We start from the raw sequence: 22,667 nt of genomic DNA, 5'->3' as shown, positions 1-22,667 counted from the left end.
GCATGGGACTGTAGAAAATCAGTGCAGAACACTGATGCAAGTTTTGCAGAGAGATAAGAAGGCGGCTATTGACAGAGAAGCGAGGCGGAGGGGAAAAGCTGCAACAGCAGCAGAGGGCAGCAGTTGCCCAAGCCACGGCACGAGGGCAGACATGGCGAGGGCAGGTGCACGGCTATCTTATGTCCTTGATTCCGCTAGAGGAGTATACTTGAAGCTGACGTTTTCCTTTGCGCAGTAGAAACTCAATGGCTGCAAAGTCTCGCTTGTCAATATCTCGACTCTTGGCAAATTCTGACCTGGAAGGCGACTATCAGCGACGCCCAGACAAACACACCAGGCAGCAAACAAACTTACCTCGCAAAAGCTTGAAAATGCGGTCTAGTGGCCTGCGAAGAAGGATTGAGCGATTAGTTAAGCGGTGAAAATGATGTTGCAGCCGGATAGGCAGCCGAACTGAACGCGTTGGGGTAGGGCACCGCTGGTACCTCGGGCTTCTTGCGGCTCTCGCGAAGACAATGACGGTAGAGGGCTAGAACCTCCTTCTGGAGGCCGGAGAGACGCATTGCTGACTGGCTGCAGATAGGTGCAGGTATAGCCGTGATGTCGTGATGCGAGCAGTGGTGGTTCAATGTCGGAATGGACGTCTAGATGGCAATCTTGCAGCTGTCAATGTCAGTAAATGGTGTGTCTGTCAGCGCTAGCGGCCTAGCTTGGTGGCCTCACCCGAGGCGCCGAGAAATCCGCCATGACTTGTTGGTCACTTTTAAATCAGCGACTTTGCCCTTGGTCTAGGTACCTCGGAGGGTGTTTTCCAAGAGCCTCTACCTATGCCAGAATTTCCTCTCAACAGGTGTATAAGGTAGGCAACTTTTCAACTGTTTTATCCCGTTGACTGTCAGGAAGGAGCAAGTGATTTAGCGTAGGTACGACGCGGTACTCTAATAGTAAGTAGCGCGTCTATTGTAATGAATCAATTCCTGGTACTTGAGTAAGGAAATTTATCATGAATGATATCAGTTAAATGACTAATAAGTAATAATCTTTTATAATAATTATGCAGGTATTTTTATAATAAAATAGTATTAAATTCAAAGGTCAAGGTAGAAGTCTCTTGTACTGTACTTACTAAGTATTCTATACTTTTATTAGTACTTGAAGAGATATTCACTAAGAATATGAATATTATATATTTTAATTTTCTATAACATCTAGAACATTTATAATGTTTAGTATGAAGTTTTATATAATATTTCATGTTAATGATAGGCAACCTAGAAGTAGCTATAGCTGATAAGTGAGTGGCTGATGTTATAATCCGAGTAATAATCGCCCCTACCCGATACTCAGAGCGCCTAGTACCCGTAACCACGACGACATAGCACCGAGCATGCATTCTAAGCAATAATTGGCTGGCTGTCGTCTTTCTCGTCCTGGCTCCCTTCCTTCCTTATAGCACCTAAATCTATTGTGCCTCTTTAAAGCAGTAAAAAAAAAAAACGAAACGGCTACGGAATTTTTCGGTATTTTCGGCGCGTCTACGCTGGCATTCTATCGGATGCCGGAATCTCGCCTGCTTGCAGCTACGCAGTAATGGCGTTTATTATATGGATGCATTATTGCGAAATTGCAACAGTGCAAGTTGCAAAACGCGCTTTCTCCAACTCATACCCCGCCAGCTATTTTCACACCTCCAGCCATGAAAGGAACGAAACTGGGCACTGCCCATCATACTCAAACCGCCATTGTCGGCAACGCGGATGCCGAGCTTGTTCTGTCCCATGCAGCCCCAATCCCTCTAGTCACGGACGATGTAGTTCTGGTCCAGAATAGGGCCGTCGCCGTGAACCCTGTCGACACCAAGATGGTCGGCCCATACGCCACAGCAGGCGCCATCGCCGGCAGCGATTTTGCCGGTGTCGTCGAGCATGAGCATGGGATTCATGACAGCCCGGCCTGGCAGTCTTCAAAAGCGTGGGCGTTCCCGGGAACCCGCTGCTTGAGAACCCTGACCCGAGGCCGGTCCTCGTGTATGCGGGCATGAAGGAGCTCAAGGCTGGCAAGCTGTTGGACAAGAAGCTCATTTGCGCTCTTTGAGGTGGATCCTTGGGATGTATACTGGGACTGGTTTGACTAGTGCAATATTTACCTCCATGGTAAGACTCAAATAGAAGGGAACGAATAGCGACACTACATGTACATAGATGGATATACTGCCTTGGTGTTCTGTAAGACTGGACCAGAAGAGCCAACTTTCAAACCTAAATAGCTAACCGCCGTCAGCTCTGACGCTTTGCTTCGACCTCAAGTTCGATAAGCATCTCAGGGAAAGCCAGTCTAGGCACTCCAACAGCCGTCCATATAGGATGATGGCCGGGAATCCGCTTCCTCAGAGCTTCGGCGGTAGGCTCCCAGGAAGCCGTAATATCGCAGTGGTATGACCGAAGCAGGTAAACATCCTCCCATCCTCGTAGCCCTGCGTTCTTCAGAACGATATCAACATTCTCCATAGCTAGCGCCACCTGTTTGGAGCTGTCAGTAGCATCCAGAGCACCCGTCTCAGGGTGCCATCCCCCTTGTCCAGAGCATTTGACAATGCCATTGCCAAGATCGACCGATTGTGAGTAATGGCCCAGGTCGCTGTGCTTTTCAGCTGCGCCCGGAGGGGTTTTGAATTGCAGTGATGACATGTTGTAGTTTGGGAATTTTCGATGGGCTAACACATCATTAGCTGGTTGCTGTAATGCAGATAATACTGGTATCGTTTCGAGGTGGGTTTAGACCTGGTGAGATTGATGTCCGATATTCATACAAGTGCAATTGACTCAATTGAGCTTCAATAACTGAGAAAGTTCCTGGTGTTGGTGCTGATCCGGTTACCCCAGAACGAGGTTTAGATTGGGAGGAAACATGATTCCGATGGAAAATGCGTCGATGACAAATGCGTCGATGACAAATGCGTCAATGACGCTTTTTTCTACCAGAATGGGGCTGCGGAGCATGAGGTGCGTTTTTATATGATCGGGTCATCTCAAGCGGTTGAGAATCGCTAATCTCAGTTCGGGAAGCAGTAGTTAGAATCCCAAGAAGCGGCCACTGAGGACGGGGGATCTCCGAAGCTGCAAGTTTGATCATCAGCATTGACTGGTGTTTAATTTCAACAGTAGGTAGAGTAAAAGAAAAGCCCATGATATGATGCAGTCTCAAATTACCTGCGACGCTCCGTGAGAATGCGACTCGAGAGCCGCCGTACGCGTGAGCTCCAAGTACCCTGCGCAGGCAACAGCGTAAGTTCGAGTTTGCTGCAGTCAACTTCTGCAAACGCACGTTTTCCGCAAAACGCTTGCTGGCGTCAAGTCCCAATTGACACCACCCAGAGGAATCAGATACATCCTCTGTTTTTCTTCTCCCCCCCATCTCATCCTACATGTCTTGTCCTAGCGCACCTCCTCCGCCTCCTCTCCCATGCCCAACAGTGCCCGCCGCCAACCACCAGCCCGAGCCAACACCTCCTACGGTTGCTTTAACCCCCCGAACACCTCCCGACGCGCTCCTCCCCGAACTCATCACCGCAAACGGCTATCCCTTCAAGGACCACTGGTCCTACTTTGTGCGCTCGCGCCGGCACCCTGACGTCGGCGTCGTCATCCACGCGACCGGCGACGTCGCCAACGGGTTCCGCCTCGAGGTGAAGCGCTCCTTTGACCTCGGCGAGCCTGACAACCGGCCTAGCAGGCGCATCCCGCTGCAGTGGCTGACGGCGGCGCCGCCACCGTCGCAACTCGATGAGCAGGCGATGCTGAATTACGGGCAGCTCAAGTTTGACACGGTGCCGGTCGGCGCGCTCGAGGAGAGCCTGTTCAAGGTCAAGGCGCCAGGCAAGACGCTGAATACGGTGGGCGTCGAGGGGTCGGTGGGCAAGAGGATTGTGCAGAGGAACTGTCAGTCGTGGATCATTGCGTCGGCGGAGCAGCTCGTCGTCGATGGCATGCTGTCGCCAGATGTAGCAGCATATTTGCGGGCTATCGAGCAGTGAGACGTGGTCCTTTTTTTTACAAGTAGGGTCTTTTGCTTTGCATAATCTTGTTCTTCTGTTGTCTCTCTTGCATGCATACTTGTTCAAAATTGGATACGCCAGGTCACGGTCACAATAACGCCTTGCCGAATTACTTTTGAACGGTTTCAATCGTCGAAGCGCTCTCATCGGTAAAAGCGAATGAACAAAATATTAATACCGTGGCAGCTATAGGTTACTCCTCGCGTCAACTTTGGTAAACTATACCTCGAAGCGTCCGGTCTACAACAACAGCATTTCTGGCTCATACACCACCTTCATATATCAATTTCAATTCTTGAAGCATACTTTTGCAACGACAGCTAGGCTTGCATCGGTACTTAACCTGTCGCCGGCCTATCATATAGCTTCCTGTCGCCGGCCTATCATATAGCTTCCCCTCGCGCGCCGAGGCAGCCCCCACGTACAGGCTACAGCCATACGTGAAACTCCGGTCCGCTGATAATAAGAAAGACACATATGATAAGTGTGACGGCGAAATGTCACAACGCGATATAATATGAGAGCCATTTATATGCAAGCTAAGCTAGGTCAGAGGGTTCTGAGCCTGTTTTTTGCTTGTATTCTCGATCTAGTTTCCCACTCTTGGCGGCATGGAGCTAGTTAATATGCGACCGCAACGGAGCTATCACCGGTTACCGAAAAGACCGGTCGAACAATTGACGAATGCCTTGATGTATAAAATTCCTCAGGCCCATTATCAATCCGGCAAACTCAGCTCATAACCTTTGAATTCAATTCTCTTTTGAGTCCTCCGATCATGACGTTCACGAAGCAGCCGCCCGCCGTGCACGACACGGACATAAGCTTCCCTCAACCCCACGTCCTCGTCGTCACTCTCAACCGCCCCAAGGCCTTCAACGCCATCCCGCGGCCCCTGCACCCGCAGCTCGCCGCGCTGTGGGCGTGGTACGACGCAGAGCCCTCGCTGCGGTGCGCCGTCCTCACCGGCGCCGGCAAGGCCTTTTGCGCGGGCGCCGACCTCAAGGAGTGGAATGACAAGGCGGCCGCCGGCCAGGCCATCGGCGCCGCGGGCGAGCGCGACCCCTCGTGGGCAACGAGCGGCTTCGGCGGCCTGAGCAACCGCCGCGGCAAGAAGCCCGTCATCGCCGCAGTCAACGGCCTGTGTCTCGGCGGCGGCATGGAGATGGCGCTGGCGGCCGACATGATTGTGGCCGCAGCGGCGGCGCGCTTCGGCCTGCCCGAGGTCAAGATTGGTGTAGTGGCCGTGGCTGGTGCCCTGCCGCGGCTGACGCGCATTGTCGGCCGGCAGCGCGCGTCGGAGATGGCGCTTCTCGGACGCACATACGCAGCGGAGGAGATGCGCTCGTGGGGCGTGGTCAATCACATTGTGCCTGAAGGAGGCAGCGTGGTGGATGAGGCGCTGAGATGGGCGGGTGAGCTGGCAGGCAATTCGCCCGACTCGGTCATTGTCACCAGGGCGGGCCTGCTGGGTGGATGGGATCCGGTTGACCCGGTCAAGAGCACGCAGGAGATTGATGAGGGCATCTACAAGTTGCTGGAGGCAGGCGAGAACCAAAAAGAAGGCGTCAAGAGCTTTGTGGAAAAGAGACGACCTGTGTGGAAGGATAGTAAGCTATAGTTGGTTATATGCGGATACGAATAGCACTGAGCTTGTACAGATAATGACGCTACTAAGCTTGTCGAATCTGAAATAATGGGGATTATAATTTCCATGCCAGCTACCATACAATAGGCAATCCGTTTTGATACAGAAAGCAGCGTGATCCGACCGAACTCATGTCAGAATAACTAGCGTCCGTCGGAAGGTAGTGCAATGCAATCATGATATAGTGGTATGGTCCTCAGCACAAGACTTCCGAGATGAGACACGCAAAGCTTATCAAGTTGAACGCCGACCAAATAGGAAATTCCATCGAAAGCTAGTCCGTCGCTGGGCTGGACAGCTCGCGTGCAAATACACCACTGTAATCGGTAGGTTGGGTGCAAGCTCTGATGAAACTCAATCGCAAGCTCATGTGGGTCACCCCCGACGTCACCAAAATCCAGTCTGTCTCCCTGGACCCTGAGCAGTCTCCCGTCAACCCTCACATCCCCCCCAGCGACGATGCCTGTGCCGACGATATTCTACCTCTTTGAGCATGGTCCGCCCCAGTGGCTCCGCGATCGGGCCGTGCCCATTACCATTGCCATTGCGACGCTGACTCTGCTCTACCTGATCAAGCGCTACACGGCGGGCACGACCTACGAGACGAACAAGCCCATGCACGGCAAAGTGGTCATGATGACGGGCGCGACGTCCGGGGTCGGCGCCGAGGTGGCCTTTGAGCTCGCGCGACGCGGCGCGCAGCTGGTGCTCCTCACGCACGCGCCCGTGTCGGACCCCTTTCTCGCCGACTACGTGCAGGAGCTGCGCGACCGCGCGGACAACCAGCTCGTCTACGCCGAGCACGTCGACCTCGCGAGCCTCCACAGCGTCCGCAAGTTTGCGACGGCCTGGATCGACAATGCGCCCCCGCGCCGCCTCGACATGGTGATCCTCTGCGCGTCCACTATGACGCCGCCCGGCGGCCGTCGGCGCGAGGTGGACGGCGGCGGCGGCGGCATCGAGGTAGACGCCGGCAGCGGCGTCGAGGAGATGTGGATGGTCAACTACCTGGCCAACTTTCACCTGCTGGGCATTCTGAGCCCCGCGATCCGCGCTCAGCCGTTTGACCGCGAGGTCCGCGTCATCATGGCTACCTGCTCGTCATACATTGGCGCCCCGTCGCTGCGCGAGGCCATGATGCCCGAGAACTGGACCCCGTCGAGGGCGTACGGCCGCAGCAAGCTGGCGCTCAACGTCTTTGGCCTGGCGTACCAGAAGCACCTCGACGCGTACAAGCGACCCGACGAGATGCCCATGACGGCGCGCGTCGTCTTTGCCGACCCCGGCCTGTGTCGAACACCGGGAACATTGCGATGGCTAACACGAGGTTCCCTCACCGGGCTAGTCTTTTACGTCTTGGGCTACTTTTTCCCTTGGCTCTTGTTCAAGTCTGCAAACGGCGGTGCGCAGTCGATTCTCTACGCGGCCATGGAGTCGGATCTGACGAGAAAATCTGGCGGCCGCCTGATCAAAGAATGCCGCGAGGTGGATCTTGCGAGGGCCGAAATCAAGGACGAGCAGCTATCCAAGAAGCTCTGGGAGGAGAGCGATGCGCTGATTGAAGAGACGGAGAAGAGACTTGCCAAGCAGCGGGCGCAGGAAAAGGCTAGCGAGGTCAAGAATGAAGAGAAGAAAAAGGAGGAGGAGCAGGTCAGGGAGATTGAGAGCCTCATGGCTGCGGTGAAAAAGGGAAAGGCGCAGCAAAAGGAAAAAGGAAATGAGAAAAAGGGCGGCAAAGCAAGAAGACGGGTCAAATAGGGAAGCCACATCACGACGGTATGATTAGAACTTGCATGGCAGCGGGCGGTATAGACGGAGTTGGTGGTTGACAGAAATCCTGAATTGATCCATCGCGAAATCTGCTTCCGCGTCTCTGCAGATATGGTTTCTCGTGCATTTCACCATGTATATTATATATTCAACAGTGTTTACAACACACCTTCGGCCCCGACATGAACATGGTAAAAAATCGACTCTCTAGGACCAAACTGCTCGTGCTTTACTTTCAGTATGCGTTGCAGGCAAAGTAGACGGCTGCAGATGCTAACGGCGCTTTGGGTTTCGTGGCTTTGATTGCAAAGGTTGTATAAGCCGCTACACCACAAATCATGGACGATCCGTCGTAGCAAAGTATATTGTGAAGATGCATTACACAAGTGGCTTGTTTTCAGAGTATAATGGTAGAAATTGGCTGGCATTAGGGTGGGGCACGAAGAGCAAAGGACCTCGCTAGACTCGAAGATAGCCAACGAAGAAGAAAGGAAAAAAGGATTGATATCTAGCAGGATCATATATAAAGAACAGAAACAGGAAACAAGATAATGATACAAAGATTTAACCTTGATTCGATGCAACCAAACGACAAACTCCCGCGGGTGTCAGCGCAGATCCCCCCGCATTTTCGGCCACAAAATCTGTCAACAATTAACAACGCCCATCATCCTACCTCTGTCTACTTCGTACAGTGGGAACCAATCACTACAAGTTCAATCATTACAGCGCAAACAAGATAAAATATGCATGATTGGAGTCAGCCGCTTTCATTCCGATCGAGACCACCGTCTCATTACGCCACATATGCCAGCCTCGTTGCCGATACCGCAAAGGAAAAAAATGCCCAAAAAGAAAAACTTTCGACATCCAGCAGCCACCAGCAACGCCACAGTTGAACTCTGATAATTTAAAAAAACTTATATCGGTATGCTGCTGCTATTTAAGCTGATGTTTCCCTAATTCTGTTCCACAAGTTTTGCACCACATCGCACACGCCTAAACAAAGTCTGCCCCTCGTCAACACCCCTCGTCAACACCCATCATCAAGACCCATCGTTGGCACCCATCATCAAGCCCGCCAATCACCGTCACTCGAAAATCAAGTCACAATGATTCCGCTCTCTGGACTGGTCGAATTGATCTATAACCATAAATGGGGGTCTTTGTCTGGCCGCCCAGAACTTCCCAGAGCAGAGGAAGCTCCTGAGAACCTAACGACGGTTGGTAGCTGCTACTACTATGCAACACACGAAAAAACGACAGACTTTTTTCTAAAGGCTTTTGTTATCCCATTCTTCTTCTTTTGTTGGAATCGCATCGACAGGGGCGAGCGAGTCCCTGGTGGATGGAAGCAATGGGTGATGATGCTGGTAGGGACTTTTGTGATCTCAGCTGCTCTGACCTACAACAGCAGGCAGTGCAAAGTGAATTAGCAAATGCAAGAAAATTAGCAGTATGATAATTTACTATTGCCTGTACTAATTGAAGGCCAAACTCCCACCGCTCGTCAATTGGTCTCTAAGCGAGAGCCCCCGCAATGTGTCTCGAGTTGGGAAGGCACGACTGCCCTGCCATATTTCAAGCAAAGGTTGATGCATTTTGCGATCTTCTCTTTTTTCTCTTCTCAACGACACGACCTACGAGATTCCATTTTTTTTTTGGAAATTTTTAACAATTTATTACCAAATTTTTTGGAATTTTTTTTTTCAAAATGATAGTAAGGTCCCTTGTTTCACATCGCTTCCTTAGCTTTCTCCAAGAGGCTCATACAGAGTCTTGCTAACGAGTGTACTAGACTCTCCGAAGTATCATTTCTTTTCTCACCTCTCCTTGCTTCTTGGCTTGGTGCACGGTGATCCTTGGTGGCGCGACGGTTTGGAGGACCACGCCGGAGCTTCAGGGGACTCTCGAAAGAGGGTTCAAGGAAGCGATGGCTGATGATCGTTTCAGAGAACTAGTCTGGACGATCATCAGAGTTCTCTTCTCCGGCAACCCGCCTCAAGAGGGGAACCGAGCCCAAGACGAGGAGCAGGAGTAGGTGAGTCCTGCACCCCCCCCCCTCGACAAGTCCCGGTCCAAACGTTGGTCCAGCCGGGGACCTTCGGGTGCTCGCAATATATACAGGACTTTTTGTCCGTTTGTTCGATGATATTTGATCGACAATCGAAAGACTTTGCCCGGCACGGAGCCTTCGAGTGCTCGCAATATATACAGGTACAGTCCGTTTGTTCGTTCGACGATCTTTAATCGACAATCGAAAGACTTTGCCCGGCACGGAGCATTCTACGGTCCAGTCGTTGGTCCATTCGGGGCCCTTTGGGTGCTCGCAATATATACAGGGCTCTTGCTCCTTTCAGCCATCTTCGACCTACATTTGAAGGACTCTATCTGGCACTGTAAGGACGACACTCGCAGTCAGACAATGGTATGTCCCGGCTGATAGTCGAACAGTTGCCTTTTGAAATTTCAGCATCTAATTTATACAGATTCAAACAATGATTGCCCAGCCCCCTCTCGCAATATACAGTTTGCCCTCCGACAGTCTTCCGGCTCGACCCCCTCTCAATCTACTGGCTGCCCTCCAACAGTCTGTCAAAGGATGATGTCCCTAGCCTGACCCCTCTACGATTTACTGGTTGCTCTCCAGCAGTCTGTCAAAAGATGGCATATGAAGTGAGACAGAGGTATGTCCTAGCTGACCATCTATCAATTGCCTTCCAAGAGTCTAGTATCTAATTTATGCAGATTCAAACCATAATGTCACAGGGCCTCCTCGCAATACACTGGTTGCCCTCCGACAGTCTGTCAAGGAACGACGTCCCCGGCCCGGGCCCCCTCGCAATCTACTGGCTGTCGTCCGATAGTCTTCCCCGGCCTGGCCCGGCCCCCCTACAGTACACTGGTTGCCCTCCGACAGTGTCAAGGAACGCTGTCCCCGGCCCAGGCCCCCTCGCACTCTACTGGCCGGTTGACTGCAGATTGACCTATGTCGTGGAAGTACACATTACCATTCCGAACGACTTCTTTCCATTTAGCCTAGTGCAGGTTCAAGGGCACGCAGCTCATGCTGATGCTCATGGGGCGGCCGCTGCGCATGCGCCCCAACGGCTACATTCAAGACTGGCACAGCCGCCGCGCCGACGGTACCTCGCGGACAAAAACCGCCGCCACGCACTCATGTTTGCGATGGTGGCTGAGAAGACCTGCACACGAGCCCAAAAGAGTATTGGATACCTGATGAGCCTTCAAAGAACGGTGTCCAACAGTGCTGTTGCTGTCTTGTGCTGAGATACAGACGCTCCGGCAATATATCATCAGTGTTGACAGTTGGCAGTCTCGCCAGTGAGCGTGATGGAGCTGCAGTGCTTGAACTTTATCAAATGAGAGATAAGAGAAGAAGGCCTCCATTTGCTCGCTTCAAGTAACTCTAAGCTGGATTTACTCTGTTGTATCCCATTTGCGTTTATAAGCTTGTGGCGCGGTTTATTACGGTGGTTTGTTACGGTGGAACACGAGTACCCACTTCTATCACTGTGGCAGTTACCAGATGCCTTGGCATGTCTTTATGGATGACAATATTAGCAAAACATCATAGCAGAGTACGTACAATGAAAATGAAACCAATCCCAGCATCATATGCCAGCAACTAGTACAGCGGCTCTAAATTCCCAGGCTATATGATTGTTGTTCCATAACTAATCGCCGCTGTTTTATGGTTACTGGTCAATAGTTGTGTGCTTCAGCGGGTTATGGTGAAACAGGCCTTCGGCCGGGACCCCGGCTTCCCCGGTCCAGCCGGGCGAGCTTCTTCCACGGCGATCAAATACAGGTAGATCCCTACTTAACAACTAAACCACCTAGTTTTCCATAATCTTCTTACACAATCAATGACGTTTGGGCGGCATACTGTGCCAATTGTGTTTTTCTAAAGTTCTATCAACTGTTGCGGCCACCGTCTCGTAGTCGGAGTTTGATGCCTTATAGTAGGTGGCTAAATAGGCCAGGAAGTTGACTCTTGACTGACTCTCCATAAGGCCACATGCGTTTGTTGGTGCTCCCACGTGAACGCGGGGCATAAATGACAGGGCTGCGGGTGTTCGCGGCCATCCCAACAAGGCCAAGCGCCAAGAATTGGTAGGGCCATCAAAGACGGCTTTAAAGAAACTTGAAACTGCAAAGTTTAATTGATTCACAGTCCATTTTTAACTCTACATTGCTGCAAAGTCCAGCTGCTCAAATGCCGTCTATCAACGTGTGGTAGCGGCAGCTCCAATATAGTTCATTCATTAGTACTGCCTGTCCATAGACGCGTAGCACTTTTAGTCTCTTGCTGCTGGTAGTAAGTAGTAGCGACACAACCGTTACAACTTTTCATTGAGCATTGAAGTGCCCACTTATAATAGGCTGAGCAGAATCATGAAACTCTCGGAGAATGAAAGATCTTCGTTCTGGACCCGCGTCCCAGCTGCGGGATCTTCGGCATGGCCGTAGTCAAACGTAAAGCCGAAAAAGTCATTCATTGAGAGTCTGACACGAGTAGTGAGTGCTGCATTGAGCACGGCCCGCAGGGATGCATGATGACAACAAGGTCGCTGTCTAGAATGCGCGTTTACCAGAGTTGCCTACTGAACGCACCAACATGTTTCATGACGTGCTAATACGAACCCGTAATAATGCTGGGTAGCGTAGGCATCCTTGGCGCCATAACCGCGTACTGTACTGCCCCCAGGCTCCCCGATGGCGATTCAGGCACTCATGAGCGCCCGATCCTGGCCATACATAAATGGCCTATAAGACAAGGCTGTAAAACTAAAACGAAGAATGGAGAAAGACATGGACAAGCCAAGGTTTCAACATTGTCGCTTGAGGTGGGAATCTAGTGTCCATACATAACTTGCTTGACTCTTCAGCATGGACGTTGTCGTCATCGTCAGGAGAGCAACGGAGAACAGAAGACCAGGAGACTGTTTGAATCCAAGCCTAGTAAGTAGAGGGCCATAGTTATCTCTCTTGGCAGCCAAGTTAGGAGGCATCCGAGTAGCAGCCGCTCAGCAATACACGGTTGGTAAGAATCTCATCCTGTGGCGATTTCTGACAACCCCATGCCCTGGCCTATTCAGCAGGCACTTCTCTAATATATTCTTTCCCTTGCTTTAAAATGATTGAGGCGTAATCTTTCGCTACTACAGAGCCACAAGTCAACTACATAGAGGCTGCTAGTCGAAGAGCGTCGCGGCTAATGCGCGTGATAGAAGCAGAGTGATCATACTCCGGCCAGTGTAAAGCCAAAACGGCCTTTTATTTCTGGGCTATGCTACTCTCCACTAGTTTCATGTTGAACATTATAGCATAGTGCTGAGCTACTACCATAATGATCCGTCGGTGTTGTTGAGCATGAATGTGCCGGTTTGTGCACCTCTTTGGTCGACGGGGATGCACTATGCACTGGTCCACGAAATCAGACCACCACAATTTTTTGACTTATTGAACCGCTTTGGTCAACCGAGAAACTCCGGTCCGCCCGCTTTACATGCGCTGACTAGTGTCTTGTATGCTTGACTTGATCACGCTTGGTTTTGGGTAGTATGGGATGATGCTGATTATGAATGAGTCGTCAAAGGGTGTGGCTATTAGCATAGGGCTTCCTGCCGAAGGTTCCGATATGCCGTGCGGTACGTTGTTCCGAGAAACAGCTCTACATCAACGTATTGTACTGTTATCTTGTATAGATGGGGACCGTGGAAGAAGACCAAACTTTCCTATAAAGAGGGTGATGCGCCGCTTGAAAAGTCAATGCTCATCACACAGCATCATCACTCCAAAGACACTCGCCTCTCATTCTAAGAACTCAGAACACACTCCTTCAACAAAAAAGTATGACCAACCACCAGACCAACATCTTATCCAGCATACTAACCCGTTATTTTCTAGTTTTTACTAGCCATTCGCTATCAAGCTTCACAGATCATCAAAATGCACGCTATTGTTCAGCTCGTTGTTTTCACTGTCCTTACCGGCCGCGTGTGGTCTTTTGACACAGCCAAGGACATTGTCACGGTCGACCAGGTCAAGAGCCGCGTTGCCGACCTGCAGCGGTCCCTGTCCCTTACCGTCAACAACGCAAACCCGCCATGGACGACGGCCGACCTTGCCAACGAGCCGGTCTGCGCTGGCAAGATTACCAGCTGCAGCACCGTCTACTTTAGAAACATGAAGTGGCTCGAGGGCGTCGGCGACGTGACCATTACCGCGCACGCCAACGTGGACGCTGATCTGGAGACGCGACACGAGGGCGGCACCCCGCAGCCCGACAAGGTCACCACCAAGACGTCGACCATGCTGACGGGCACCACCACCAAGGGCTGGAAGGTCGGCCTCAAGCTGTCCCCCGCCAAGCCCGTCGCGTCCCTCATCGGCGGCGACATCTCGGGCGAGTACAGCGAGCAGTACGCCGAGGCCAAGGCGACGACCACGGAGCGCTCGGTGGAAAAGTTTTGCCCCCCCGAGCACCGCTGCACGATCCAGACCATCACCTACCAGGCGACGCTCCCGGGCAACTGCCTCTCCTACCCCATGATTGACTGCGGCGGCGGCATCGATCCCTGCGGCACCTTTGGCCAGACGCCGATTGCGAGCAAATACCCCACGTCCGACGTCATGGACTCGTTCTTCCAGCCGTGCCAGCAGTTTTTGGACTTTGCCAACAAGGAGTGCAACAGGGACTTTAACAAGACGGAAAGTTGCGAGATTACGGTGCCGATTCTAAACGCCTCGGGCCAGCCGTACTCGCACATGATTACTACGCAGGAGAGCCTGGACAAGGCCCCTGCGCGTCGTGCCGACAAGGGTCTTCGTGTCCGTCGCCAGGACAAGGCGGCAGATGTCGGCGAGCCACCGGCCGATCTCGTTGTTGAGTTCTTGGAGGATCTCAACTAAGAAGATGAGGACTTTGGCAATATTGGGCAGATTACGTGGGAGAAGCCCAATGTTCAAGTGATCGACAGGAGATTCACAATATAGTTGGTGAAATTTCGATAGATTATCTTAGTATAGAGTGACGTGTCTTTGAATGATACAGGCAATTTGGCTTACAGTTTGCACATCGAAGTCGTCCATCACTTGACCTGTGCTAGGTTCTTTGTAGAAGCGCACTTGATTATGCTTATGCTTGTTCTACCCGATTCCATAAACAGGGACAGGCAGGGCTCTAGTTGAAGATAAGCCGAGGCGTTACACGACTACGGATACACTTTGATGCGCTCTCGGCCGAAAAACCTTGTATGAACCTATATCAGGCCTAATTCACATCAATAAAGGTGTGGATCCGCAGCATTTCTACTACGACACCTTGAGCTTAATTCTAGAGAGCCGCTAGAACTGTACAGACGGCGCTACCGCTAGCCAACTTACGACCTAAGGCCGTACACGGACTTGTTGCATTCAGGAAATGGTTTGTTTGATCTGTAATAAAATCATTTGCACACTGTCAGATTCGACAGTGGTTTTCCTGGTAATTGATGGCCCAGATAAATCTCGTTGCAGTGAGGCGCAAATTGTTAGGTCACGTGCTCTATAGCGTATGTGTTTCGTCTCACGCCTACCGACAAGACGCACCGAATCATTTCTTCGTGACAACAATACCTTTCGAGCTCTTTCGCTTCGCTCCGTACGCTACACAGCTGGTACCCGCGCGTCCATCTCTTAACGCCACCAGGTACTTTTGTACATGCAAAGCAGTCCTCGATTGGTTGCTCTGCCCTGCATAAGGTCTAAATAACGTGATTCTCGAACACTGTCGCTCGTAGCTCTTATCCTGGCTATTTTTTCTTCTTCGATTTTTTATCTTCTTCGATTTTTTATCTTCTTCGATTCTTCATCGTGTCTCCCAGATTGTCTGAGAAATGCATACGGGAAGCCTCCACAGGAAAGATGAACCAAGTTCCCAGCCGCGGAACCGCATTTGCATCCAACTGAAACTGTGAGGCAAGGATAATCTAGACTTCGAGAGGTCGGGCGATTTTTCAACGGTGACCGCTCTCATTCGACGCCACCAGCGCCCTCCCTTTGGGCCATACATGTGGCTCTCTGAGGAGCCTCAACATGCGCACTCCACTGTTGCCAAGCTGAGGCGTAAAAAAGATGCCTCTTCTTAACAGATTGACTGTCGATAGGGGAGGACACTACCCATCAAACAAGTCGAACTATACGTGAATTATGTTTGGAAGCCTCAAAGACACCGTTGAGCCAGCTTCAACCGGCAGTGGCTCGCTCTTTATGCGACATGGCAGGTTGTGAATGGTAACAGACTGCATTGGCCCCCGCATTTGGGACGGTCCAGACCCCGAGAAACTGGCAACAGCCCACTTTGAGATTAGCGGTGTATAACCTGGATCGTCAATCGTGTATACGAGGCTGCCGACGGGTGAAACATGTTCAGCAGATCAATAGGTGCGAGGATATATAATACCGCCGTCCGCGCTAGCGTCGCGGCCGAGACGATCGTCCTTCAGCCGCATCCCCCAGCGAAGCCATCATCATCATGGCGGTCGACTCCGAGCCAAGACCAACGAATGCATCTGTCGCGGAAAAATCGCAGCAGCTGTACCAAGGAGCCAAGGCAGAGGATTACCAAAATGGTACTGAGAAGACCCATGTCGCCTCCTCTGTCACTAGCGATGGTTATTCCGACATTGATGGGCTTGCGGACAAATTTCGCGGCCATCTTGTCATCCCTGTCATCAGCAAGTCTCCAGAGGCTTCTCCATGGACGGCTCTAGTCCCGGGGAGCACAATTACAGAAAACGGCATCTCCGTCGACAACATCAACGACTGCATTTCGTCAAAAGATACCTGGCGCGCCGGTGATGTCGTGCTGGACGGTCTTACAGTGAGAGCCGTCATTGGGCCACGCGGTCTTCTCCTCACACAGCAATCCGACCAGTCGCACCAGAATACCTCGGTACACCTCGATGAAAGTGGCTCCTCAGCCAATGTCTCTTTGATGGTTCAGCCAGACGGCACATTGGAGGTGCACAAGACATGCTCGCACGACGGCATTGACGAGAACGGGCGGCCCTGGCTGGAGCGCCAGAACAGGTTTCTGGAGACAAGTATCGCTGTGAAAGAAACTGACATCTTTGTCAAGCCTCTCAAATTCACGGCAAATGACGAAACATTCTCCATCGACTTTCCCTACCTGGCCAGCCAGACTCTGGCACAACTCGCCATGGCAGGCATGGGGGGCAACTTGCTGCTGGACACGACAAGCGAGCTTCTGGGTGAAATGGCCCAAAAGGTCTGGCCAAAAACTGCGACGGAGGCGCCAAAGGACTTTATCGAAAAGGCGCACTTTGATAGAATCGACAGACGCGTGGCGATTGCCCGTGCCGCCGTGCCCGAGCTAGGCGCCATCATCGACAGTCGCGAGGTTGTTCTCAACGGCCGAACCCTTCTGGGATTTCACTCCGTCATGGAACAGTTGCGCAGCCATCCCGCCATTGAAGCCATTTCTCCAACTTTAATAGGGGAGATCCATGGCGACCTGAATCTCCACAACATTCTGTGCTGCGTCGGCCCGTCGGCCAACCGGCCAGTTGCGCTGATTGATCCGCGAGGCGTGCACCTGCTCAGCGACTTTGCCAAGACGCGGGACTTTGAGCCTGGCGACTACGCGTACGAGCTTTCTAAGCTAAAGTTTTCGCTCTCGGCGTTTTCCGAGATACGGCATGGCTTTTTAAAGCTGCAGGGCCAGGGCACTGACTTTAGGATAAGCTTCGATCACCACTCCGGCTCCGACACCATGAGACAGGCCGACGCGGGCTTCTTTGATGCGCTGTCATCAAAAGCGGAATTTATGAAATGGGTCAACATGGTTGAGCCCGCGGGATTTGACGCTCTGCGGAAGCGCGTCTTGCTGGGCGAGGCTGCCAACTTTGTTGCCGACGCTGCCTGCGCATTAGGCCGCGACACTGTGCACGAGGTGATTCCGCTTTTCCTGATTGGCTTGGATAAGCTCAACAGTGTCTTGGCCACTCTAAATGATACTATTTCTGAACACAAGTTGGACGACTGGTTCGCAAGCAGCGGCGAGCAGGACACTACGGCGGGTATCCGCGCAGTGCAACAGTCGCTGCTCAAGTCTCGCGTCGCGGAGCCTCTGTGGGATGTGTTGGAGATTCTAGTGCCAGCCAACCAGATGGCTACTGCAAGGGATCTGCTCCCGCGTCTACGAGGTAAATGTTTCCCCCTGCATATGGGCATTTACAGCTCCTCTCTGCCAATATCGGACCTGAAATTTCCCTGTATTGTGCTTCATGGTCTGGCAGAGGAGAAGGGCTCAACAGATGCGGTACTTTCCGGTATATTGCAGGCCAACGCTTTCTTTGACGCTTCTGGGATATCGGAGAAGGAAAAAAGTGCGCTGCGAATCATCTCTGTACAGGCCACTGGTGATGATTCCACCTCGTTCGGGCGACAGGGCAGCAAGCTTTTCGCCCCTGGTCCTTGGGGCGCTTCGCCGCTCGAGCTGGTTCTACTCACTTGCCAACAGTTTCATTTCGGAAGAGGTGGGCGTTGGATCGTGGATGACGCATCTTGTTTTGTATTGAGCAAGGAGCTCCAAGCGCCAACCGCCGATGTTTGCGTACTTACTTGCGCGCCCAACGCAGACGACGTATTGCGACCTGCTCAAGCTGCATTGCAAAAGGCCTTGGGTAAGAGTGGCCTTGACGCTTCATCGACGCAGAACTCTCTTCCAACACCAACTGTGCTGCCGGTCATGTTCCTCTCGACAGAGGCAGCCAATGCATTGACACAGATTGCCAAGCAAAGCGTGCAATGCAAAGGAAGCTTACTCACAGATATTGTGTTTTCGTCAAAGATGGACAAGGGCTCGTGGACGGAGCTTTATAGCGCCATGGGCTTGGGGGGCGACGTCGCAGCGGCGTGGGAAGCCGCGCAGAAGCTGTCGGCCGCTATTGATGCCGAAGCTGAGTTTGTCTCGGGTGGGGACAAGGTGGCCATCTACAGGTTTGGCTCGCTGGAAGAGTACAAGTCATTAATTGAAAAGGCAAAGAGCGACCCTGACATGAACAGCCTAGCATTCCTGGCTGCTACTCTAGCTTGGCGGGAGCAGTGGGCGATTGGCGAGTGAAGAAGCAGCCACAACCGCCATGGCAAGGCGCTGAGTACCGACAAGGAAGGGCGACATACGAGAGCTAAATGTATTTATCGGACAGGGGTTAATGTTCAGTGGAGAGTTATTACCTGACAGGGATACAAAACAAACGCACCACACCCAGTGCATGAGTAGCGAAATGACACAATGAATGCCTCATGCTTCTAGTTAATACTGTCGGGACCGCGTCATGCGACGGAGAAGGCAGTGCCATATATCAATCAACAAACAAACAAATCCAAACAGAATCTGAAAGTCAAAGTCAGCATTTGGTTGCTTGTTCGACGAACTGGATTCGGCGCATCGGTAGCTTTTGTGGCTGCAAGGACTTCCTAACCCCAAAGAGATGCTCTGCGCCCGAAGAGGAAAAGGGTGAAGCTTCACTGGGCTCATCACATGCAAATTCGAGGAAAATTCGCCTGTTTTGTTTGTTCTGCCAGACTGGACCGCCAGTTCAAAGCATGTGGTATTCTCATGGCTGCACATTATCGCCCCAACGTCAGCTCATCGTTCGTGCAAGAGTTTCTCCCCCCCGCACGTGTTTTGGGTAATAATGGGATATCGTTCAAAAGGAGACCCAACCCACCTCTGCCCGCAGCTTGCTGGGTTGGAATTTTCGATACCAATTTCCGGCCCACGGCGGTCCAGCTTGATTTGGCTAGTCTCCGTGCTATGTGGCTTGAAAATGCACGACTGACAGCAGAGGAAAGCAAAAAGACGGGGCGAGTTATAGCTAATAAACTAAAACAATAATCGGTGGCGAGTCTACTCCAGCGCGGGGTTCGGCCGCTTTCCCCAGAGTTTTTTCTACCAGCTACACTTGGTGTGTGTATCTATCTCTACCGAGTCTTTCTGCGAGTCCCAAGCGTAACTACAACCCTTTTTCCTGGAAGAGATTGTCTCACCAAAAAAGGAAAAACTGCTACCTGCTGTTTATGTACTTGCAGCGTTGGTTATGAGGGGCACAATGACTGTAGAGCAAGAGCGTCAGATAACCAGGTGGTTTGTACTCTCTGTAGACAGTTTGGTTACAGTACGGGCTTGTGATGGTCGGGCCTCGCAACCTTGAGAAAACAGGTACCTGGAGAAAGAAGTAATCGTATGTGGCGTGCGCTATTGGTAAGCGGATGACCTGTAGAGCAAGCCTCGAGTGACAACACGGACAAGTACACACAACTAGCTCGACGTCGATGCAACCCGCGCTATCCGGACCTGCCTTGCCCTCCCTGCTTGGTACAGACCTGACTGCCACATGTTATTTTTTCTTCACCTGTACGAATAGGTTGTAGCCTTTTTTGGCCGCGGTTTGTTTGGTCCAGAAACAACAAAAAAGAAATGCGACCCGCCATCCCGATCTTGCCTTTTTCCCCTTTCCCTTTTTGCCTCTCCGCTCCCTCTCCGCTCTCTCCCCCCGCAAATCATTCCACAGATCGCCTCTTCTCGCGTGCCCTAGAGACATTCTCGAAACCAGAAAACTGTCAGCGAAAAAGAAAAGAAAAAAAAAACATCTCAAATATTTGTGAATTCGACAACTGAGCCATAATGACTTATCAAGTCAGCAGAAAGGAGCTCGTCGGGGACGCGGTAAACCGCGGCGCATCCTTTGTGCTCATTCTCGCATCTGTCATTACGGGCGCCACGAGCCACGAGCCCAAGGCCTTTACTATGCTTTATATTTTTGTATGACAACTCCCCAAAACTCATTTTCAAAATTCTGGAAAGACATTCGCAGTCTCAAAGGGGAAATACTAATGTTGTATTTGTAGGGTGCTCTCTCGCTTCTGCTCTCTGGCGTCATGCTCCTGCACGTCGGCTTTCGCGTGGTCACAAATAGACACCCCGAGACCAACATGCGCAGGGCCATGATGAAGTTTCCCTTTGAACTTCTTCTCATTGCGTTTCTGGTCCTGAGCACCTACTACGGCTTCTCTATCAGAGGCCATCGTGGCACTGACGGTCGTTTGGACGGAGACGTCTCCAGCCGCCGCGTCGCATGCGGGTTTCTCGGTCTTGTTGCTGCGTACGTATTCTTTTTTTTTTCTTTTTCTTTTTTTTTTACGAAAAAAAATTCCCTCTTTTCCGGAATTGCAAACTGATTCTCTTTTCTCAGTGGTGCGCAGATTATCCATGCTCCCGCCGCCATGGTCAACTGCCTCAAGGCCAAGCACGCGGAAAACGACTTGCGCGAGAAGCAGGATGCCGATGCCACAGCCCGCGTCGTTTAAATCGGATATAGTAACTCTCTGTTTCGAATCAACGGGCGCGTTTCCTGAAAGCAAGAGTTTGATTTGTTCAAGCTGGACCGAGATACCACTGTGTGAATATGGCTGTTTTGGTGTTTGTTGTTGGGAGCAAAAGGCAAGGCCCGTGGGATTCCGCTGGGGCAGGTAATACAAGTAACGAACAGTAGCCTTTTGTAAAGAGTATATTCCTATGACGATATATAAATGCTAATTTTTGATTTTTAAATGTTGTGAAACTCAAAAGGTTGCCAGCTTTGGGCGTTTCACGCTGTCATAATCGAGGAAGAACCAGACTTTGCTACATTGGCATATAAATTTAAAACGATGTGCTTGGCTTTTCCTATCTTCTTTTTTGTTTTTTGTTTTTTTTTAGCCCCTCGCCTCTGAGTGAGCCTACTATCTCGAGTCAATGGCTGCTTGCCAGTGAGCGGCGGAGCAGTCCCATTCCCATCAACAATTCGAAATCTGCGCCAAGAGCTGCCGTGGAATACGCGGGGATGGAGTGGTTGATTCTGCGATATGATCCCCGTAAGCAGCCGGGCTTGCCATCTCTTCTCAAAATTAAGTGAGTTTTCATTTTTCCATGTGAGGAATAGGTTGATTGGTAAGGTAGGAAGCCCAATCTTCGATGGCTAAATTGATGTTGATACGGTTTTTGTCTACAGATGGTTTCACTGGCTTGCCAAGTAAAGGGGCAAGTGAGTTGTGGGAAACCCGACAATTTTTTTGGTTTCATTCATTTATTTTTTTTATTTTTATTTTTATTTTTTATTTTATTTTTTGCTTTTTCTCTCCTTGTGAAATTCGACGCCGATTCATATTTTCGCCTTGTCAAACTTTCCTCCACGTCCCGCGCCCTTGTCAAATCTCCGGGCGCCGTGGACACTTTCCTCCGCCACGACCGATACGCCCTTTTCAAACTCAAAACGCAATGAATCTTCAAGACTAGATGCGTCATACACACTATAATGAGCAGACACGAGATCTGCCCGCATGCACTTTTGCGGAAAGCCCAGTAAGCTCCTCGCCAGCTCCCTCGCCGCCTCGACTGCTTGCCCCTTTGCGACGACGCGGTTCGCCAAGCCAAACGACAGAGCCTCCTGGGCGTCGACGGGCCGGCCCGTGAGAATCATGTCGAGCGCCCGGCCCTGGCCGACGATTTTGGGGAGCCGCACCGTGCCGCCGTCGATGAGCGGGACGCCGAAGCGACGGCAAAAGACGCCAAAGACGGCCGTGGTGTCGACGACGCGCAAGTCGGCCAGCAGGGACAGCTCGAGGCCGCCGGCGACGGCGTGGCCGGAAATGGCGGCGATGACGGGCTTGCTCAGCTGCATGCGCGAGGGGCCCATGGGACCGAAGGCTCCGTTGACCTTGTCCACCGGGCGGGCGACAGCCAGCTCGCCGCTGTTGTTGTTGCCGGCTACTTCGTGCAGGTCATAGCCAGCGCAAAAGTTGGTGCCGGCTCCTGTAAAGATGCACACTTTCTGGGCGGCGTCGTTTTCAAACTTTTGAAAGGCCTCGGCTAGCTTTAGTGATGTGGCATGGTTGACGGCGTTTCTGACCTCGGGCCGATTAATGGTGATTGTTGTAATGCCTTTGTCAGTCGGCTCGTAGATGACTGTATTTGTTGCCATGTCAAGAGGTCCAAAAGTGTCGAAACTATCATTATGAATTAGTACATTTAAATCTTGACCCCGCACCGTGGGCGCGATGCTATGTATTCTGTCATGGGAGGTGGTCGCTGGAAGGTGACCTGAGCCTCGGCTGGGCCGG

The 22,667-nt window shown here is 51.7% G+C and overlaps 11 protein-coding genes across 11 annotated transcripts; 8 read left to right on the top strand and 3 right to left on the bottom strand.

The window, feature by feature from the left end:
• Positions 1 to 172: 172 nt before the first annotated feature.
• On the bottom strand, positions 173 to 563 carry BBA_08004 (complex 1 protein (LYR family) protein; the record flags this gene model as incomplete). The annotated part of the gene is made up of 3 exons (XM_008603101.1): positions 173 to 291; positions 355 to 378; positions 455 to 563. 3 exons carry the CDS (start codon positions 561 to 563, stop codon positions 173 to 175), a joined length of 252 nt encoding a protein of 83 aa, XP_008601323.1.
• Positions 564 to 1,696: 1,133 nt separating this feature from the next.
• On the top strand, positions 1,697 to 2,094 carry BBA_08003 (zinc-binding dehydrogenase family oxidoreductase, putative; the record flags this gene model as incomplete). Its single annotated transcript, XM_008603100.1, has 2 exons — positions 1,697 to 1,913; positions 1,961 to 2,094. The coding sequence occupies 2 exons, from the start codon at positions 1,697 to 1,699 to the stop codon at positions 2,092 to 2,094; spliced, it is 351 nt and encodes a 116-aa protein (XP_008601322.1).
• Positions 2,095 to 2,276: 182 nt separating this feature from the next.
• On the bottom strand, positions 2,277 to 2,687 carry BBA_08002 (L-PSP endoribonuclease family protein; the record flags this gene model as incomplete). The annotated part of the gene is made up of 1 exon (XM_008603099.1): positions 2,277 to 2,687. One exon carries the CDS (start codon positions 2,685 to 2,687, stop codon positions 2,277 to 2,279), a length of 411 nt encoding a protein of 136 aa, XP_008601321.1.
• A 737-nt stretch (positions 2,688 to 3,424) lies between these two features.
• Positions 3,425 to 4,033, top strand: BBA_08001 (uncharacterized protein; the record flags this gene model as incomplete). The annotated part of the gene is made up of 1 exon (XM_008603098.1): positions 3,425 to 4,033. The coding sequence occupies one exon, from the start codon at positions 3,425 to 3,427 to the stop codon at positions 4,031 to 4,033; it is 609 nt and encodes a 202-aa protein (XP_008601320.1).
• Positions 4,034 to 4,832: 799 nt separating this feature from the next.
• On the top strand, positions 4,833 to 5,675 carry BBA_08000 (enoyl-CoA hydratase/isomerase; the record flags this gene model as incomplete). The annotated part of the gene is made up of 1 exon (XM_008603097.1): positions 4,833 to 5,675. The coding sequence occupies one exon, from the start codon at positions 4,833 to 4,835 to the stop codon at positions 5,673 to 5,675; it is 843 nt and encodes a 280-aa protein (XP_008601319.1).
• A 486-nt stretch (positions 5,676 to 6,161) lies between these two features.
• Positions 6,162 to 7,460, top strand: BBA_07999 (short chain dehydrogenase/reductase family Oxidoreductase; the record flags this gene model as incomplete). The annotated part of the gene is made up of 1 exon (XM_008603096.1): positions 6,162 to 7,460. The coding sequence occupies one exon, from the start codon at positions 6,162 to 6,164 to the stop codon at positions 7,458 to 7,460; it is 1,299 nt and encodes a 432-aa protein (XP_008601318.1).
• A 1,726-nt stretch (positions 7,461 to 9,186) lies between these two features.
• BBA_07998 (uncharacterized protein) lies at positions 9,187 to 10,763 on the top strand (the record flags this gene model as incomplete). Its single annotated transcript, XM_008603095.1, has 4 exons — positions 9,187 to 9,192; positions 9,271 to 9,509; positions 9,690 to 9,900; positions 10,242 to 10,763. 4 exons carry the CDS (start codon positions 9,187 to 9,189, stop codon positions 10,761 to 10,763), a joined length of 978 nt encoding a protein of 325 aa, XP_008601317.1.
• Positions 10,764 to 13,448: 2,685 nt separating this feature from the next.
• Positions 13,449 to 14,411, top strand: BBA_07997 (uncharacterized protein; the record flags this gene model as incomplete). The annotated part of the gene is made up of 1 exon (XM_008603094.1): positions 13,449 to 14,411. One exon carries the CDS (start codon positions 13,449 to 13,451, stop codon positions 14,409 to 14,411), a length of 963 nt encoding a protein of 320 aa, XP_008601316.1.
• Positions 14,412 to 16,014: 1,603 nt separating this feature from the next.
• On the top strand, positions 16,015 to 18,627 carry BBA_07996 (uncharacterized protein; the record flags this gene model as incomplete). The annotated part of the gene is made up of 1 exon (XM_008603093.1): positions 16,015 to 18,627. One exon carries the CDS (start codon positions 16,015 to 16,017, stop codon positions 18,625 to 18,627), a length of 2,613 nt encoding a protein of 870 aa, XP_008601315.1.
• Positions 18,628 to 20,193: 1,566 nt separating this feature from the next.
• BBA_07995 (uncharacterized protein) lies at positions 20,194 to 20,876 on the top strand (the record flags this gene model as incomplete). Its single annotated transcript, XM_008603092.1, has 3 exons — positions 20,194 to 20,331; positions 20,418 to 20,671; positions 20,762 to 20,876. 3 exons carry the CDS (start codon positions 20,194 to 20,196, stop codon positions 20,874 to 20,876), a joined length of 507 nt encoding a protein of 168 aa, XP_008601314.1.
• Positions 20,877 to 21,709: 833 nt separating this feature from the next.
• On the bottom strand, positions 21,710 to 22,528 carry BBA_07994 (putative enoyl-CoA hydratase echA8; the record flags this gene model as incomplete). The annotated part of the gene is made up of 1 exon (XM_008603091.1): positions 21,710 to 22,528. One exon carries the CDS (start codon positions 22,526 to 22,528, stop codon positions 21,710 to 21,712), a length of 819 nt encoding a protein of 272 aa, XP_008601313.1.
• Positions 22,529 to 22,667: the final 139 nt, after the last annotated feature.

This window comes from Beauveria bassiana (genome assembly GCF_000280675.1).
Source record: "Beauveria bassiana ARSEF 2860 unplaced genomic scaffold BBA_S00030, whole genome shotgun sequence".
Lineage (NCBI taxonomy): Eukaryota > Fungi > Ascomycota > Sordariomycetes > Hypocreales > Cordycipitaceae > Beauveria > Beauveria bassiana.
The sequence above is the reverse complement of the archived record's forward strand: the minus strand, read 5'-3'. Positions and strand labels throughout refer to the sequence as shown.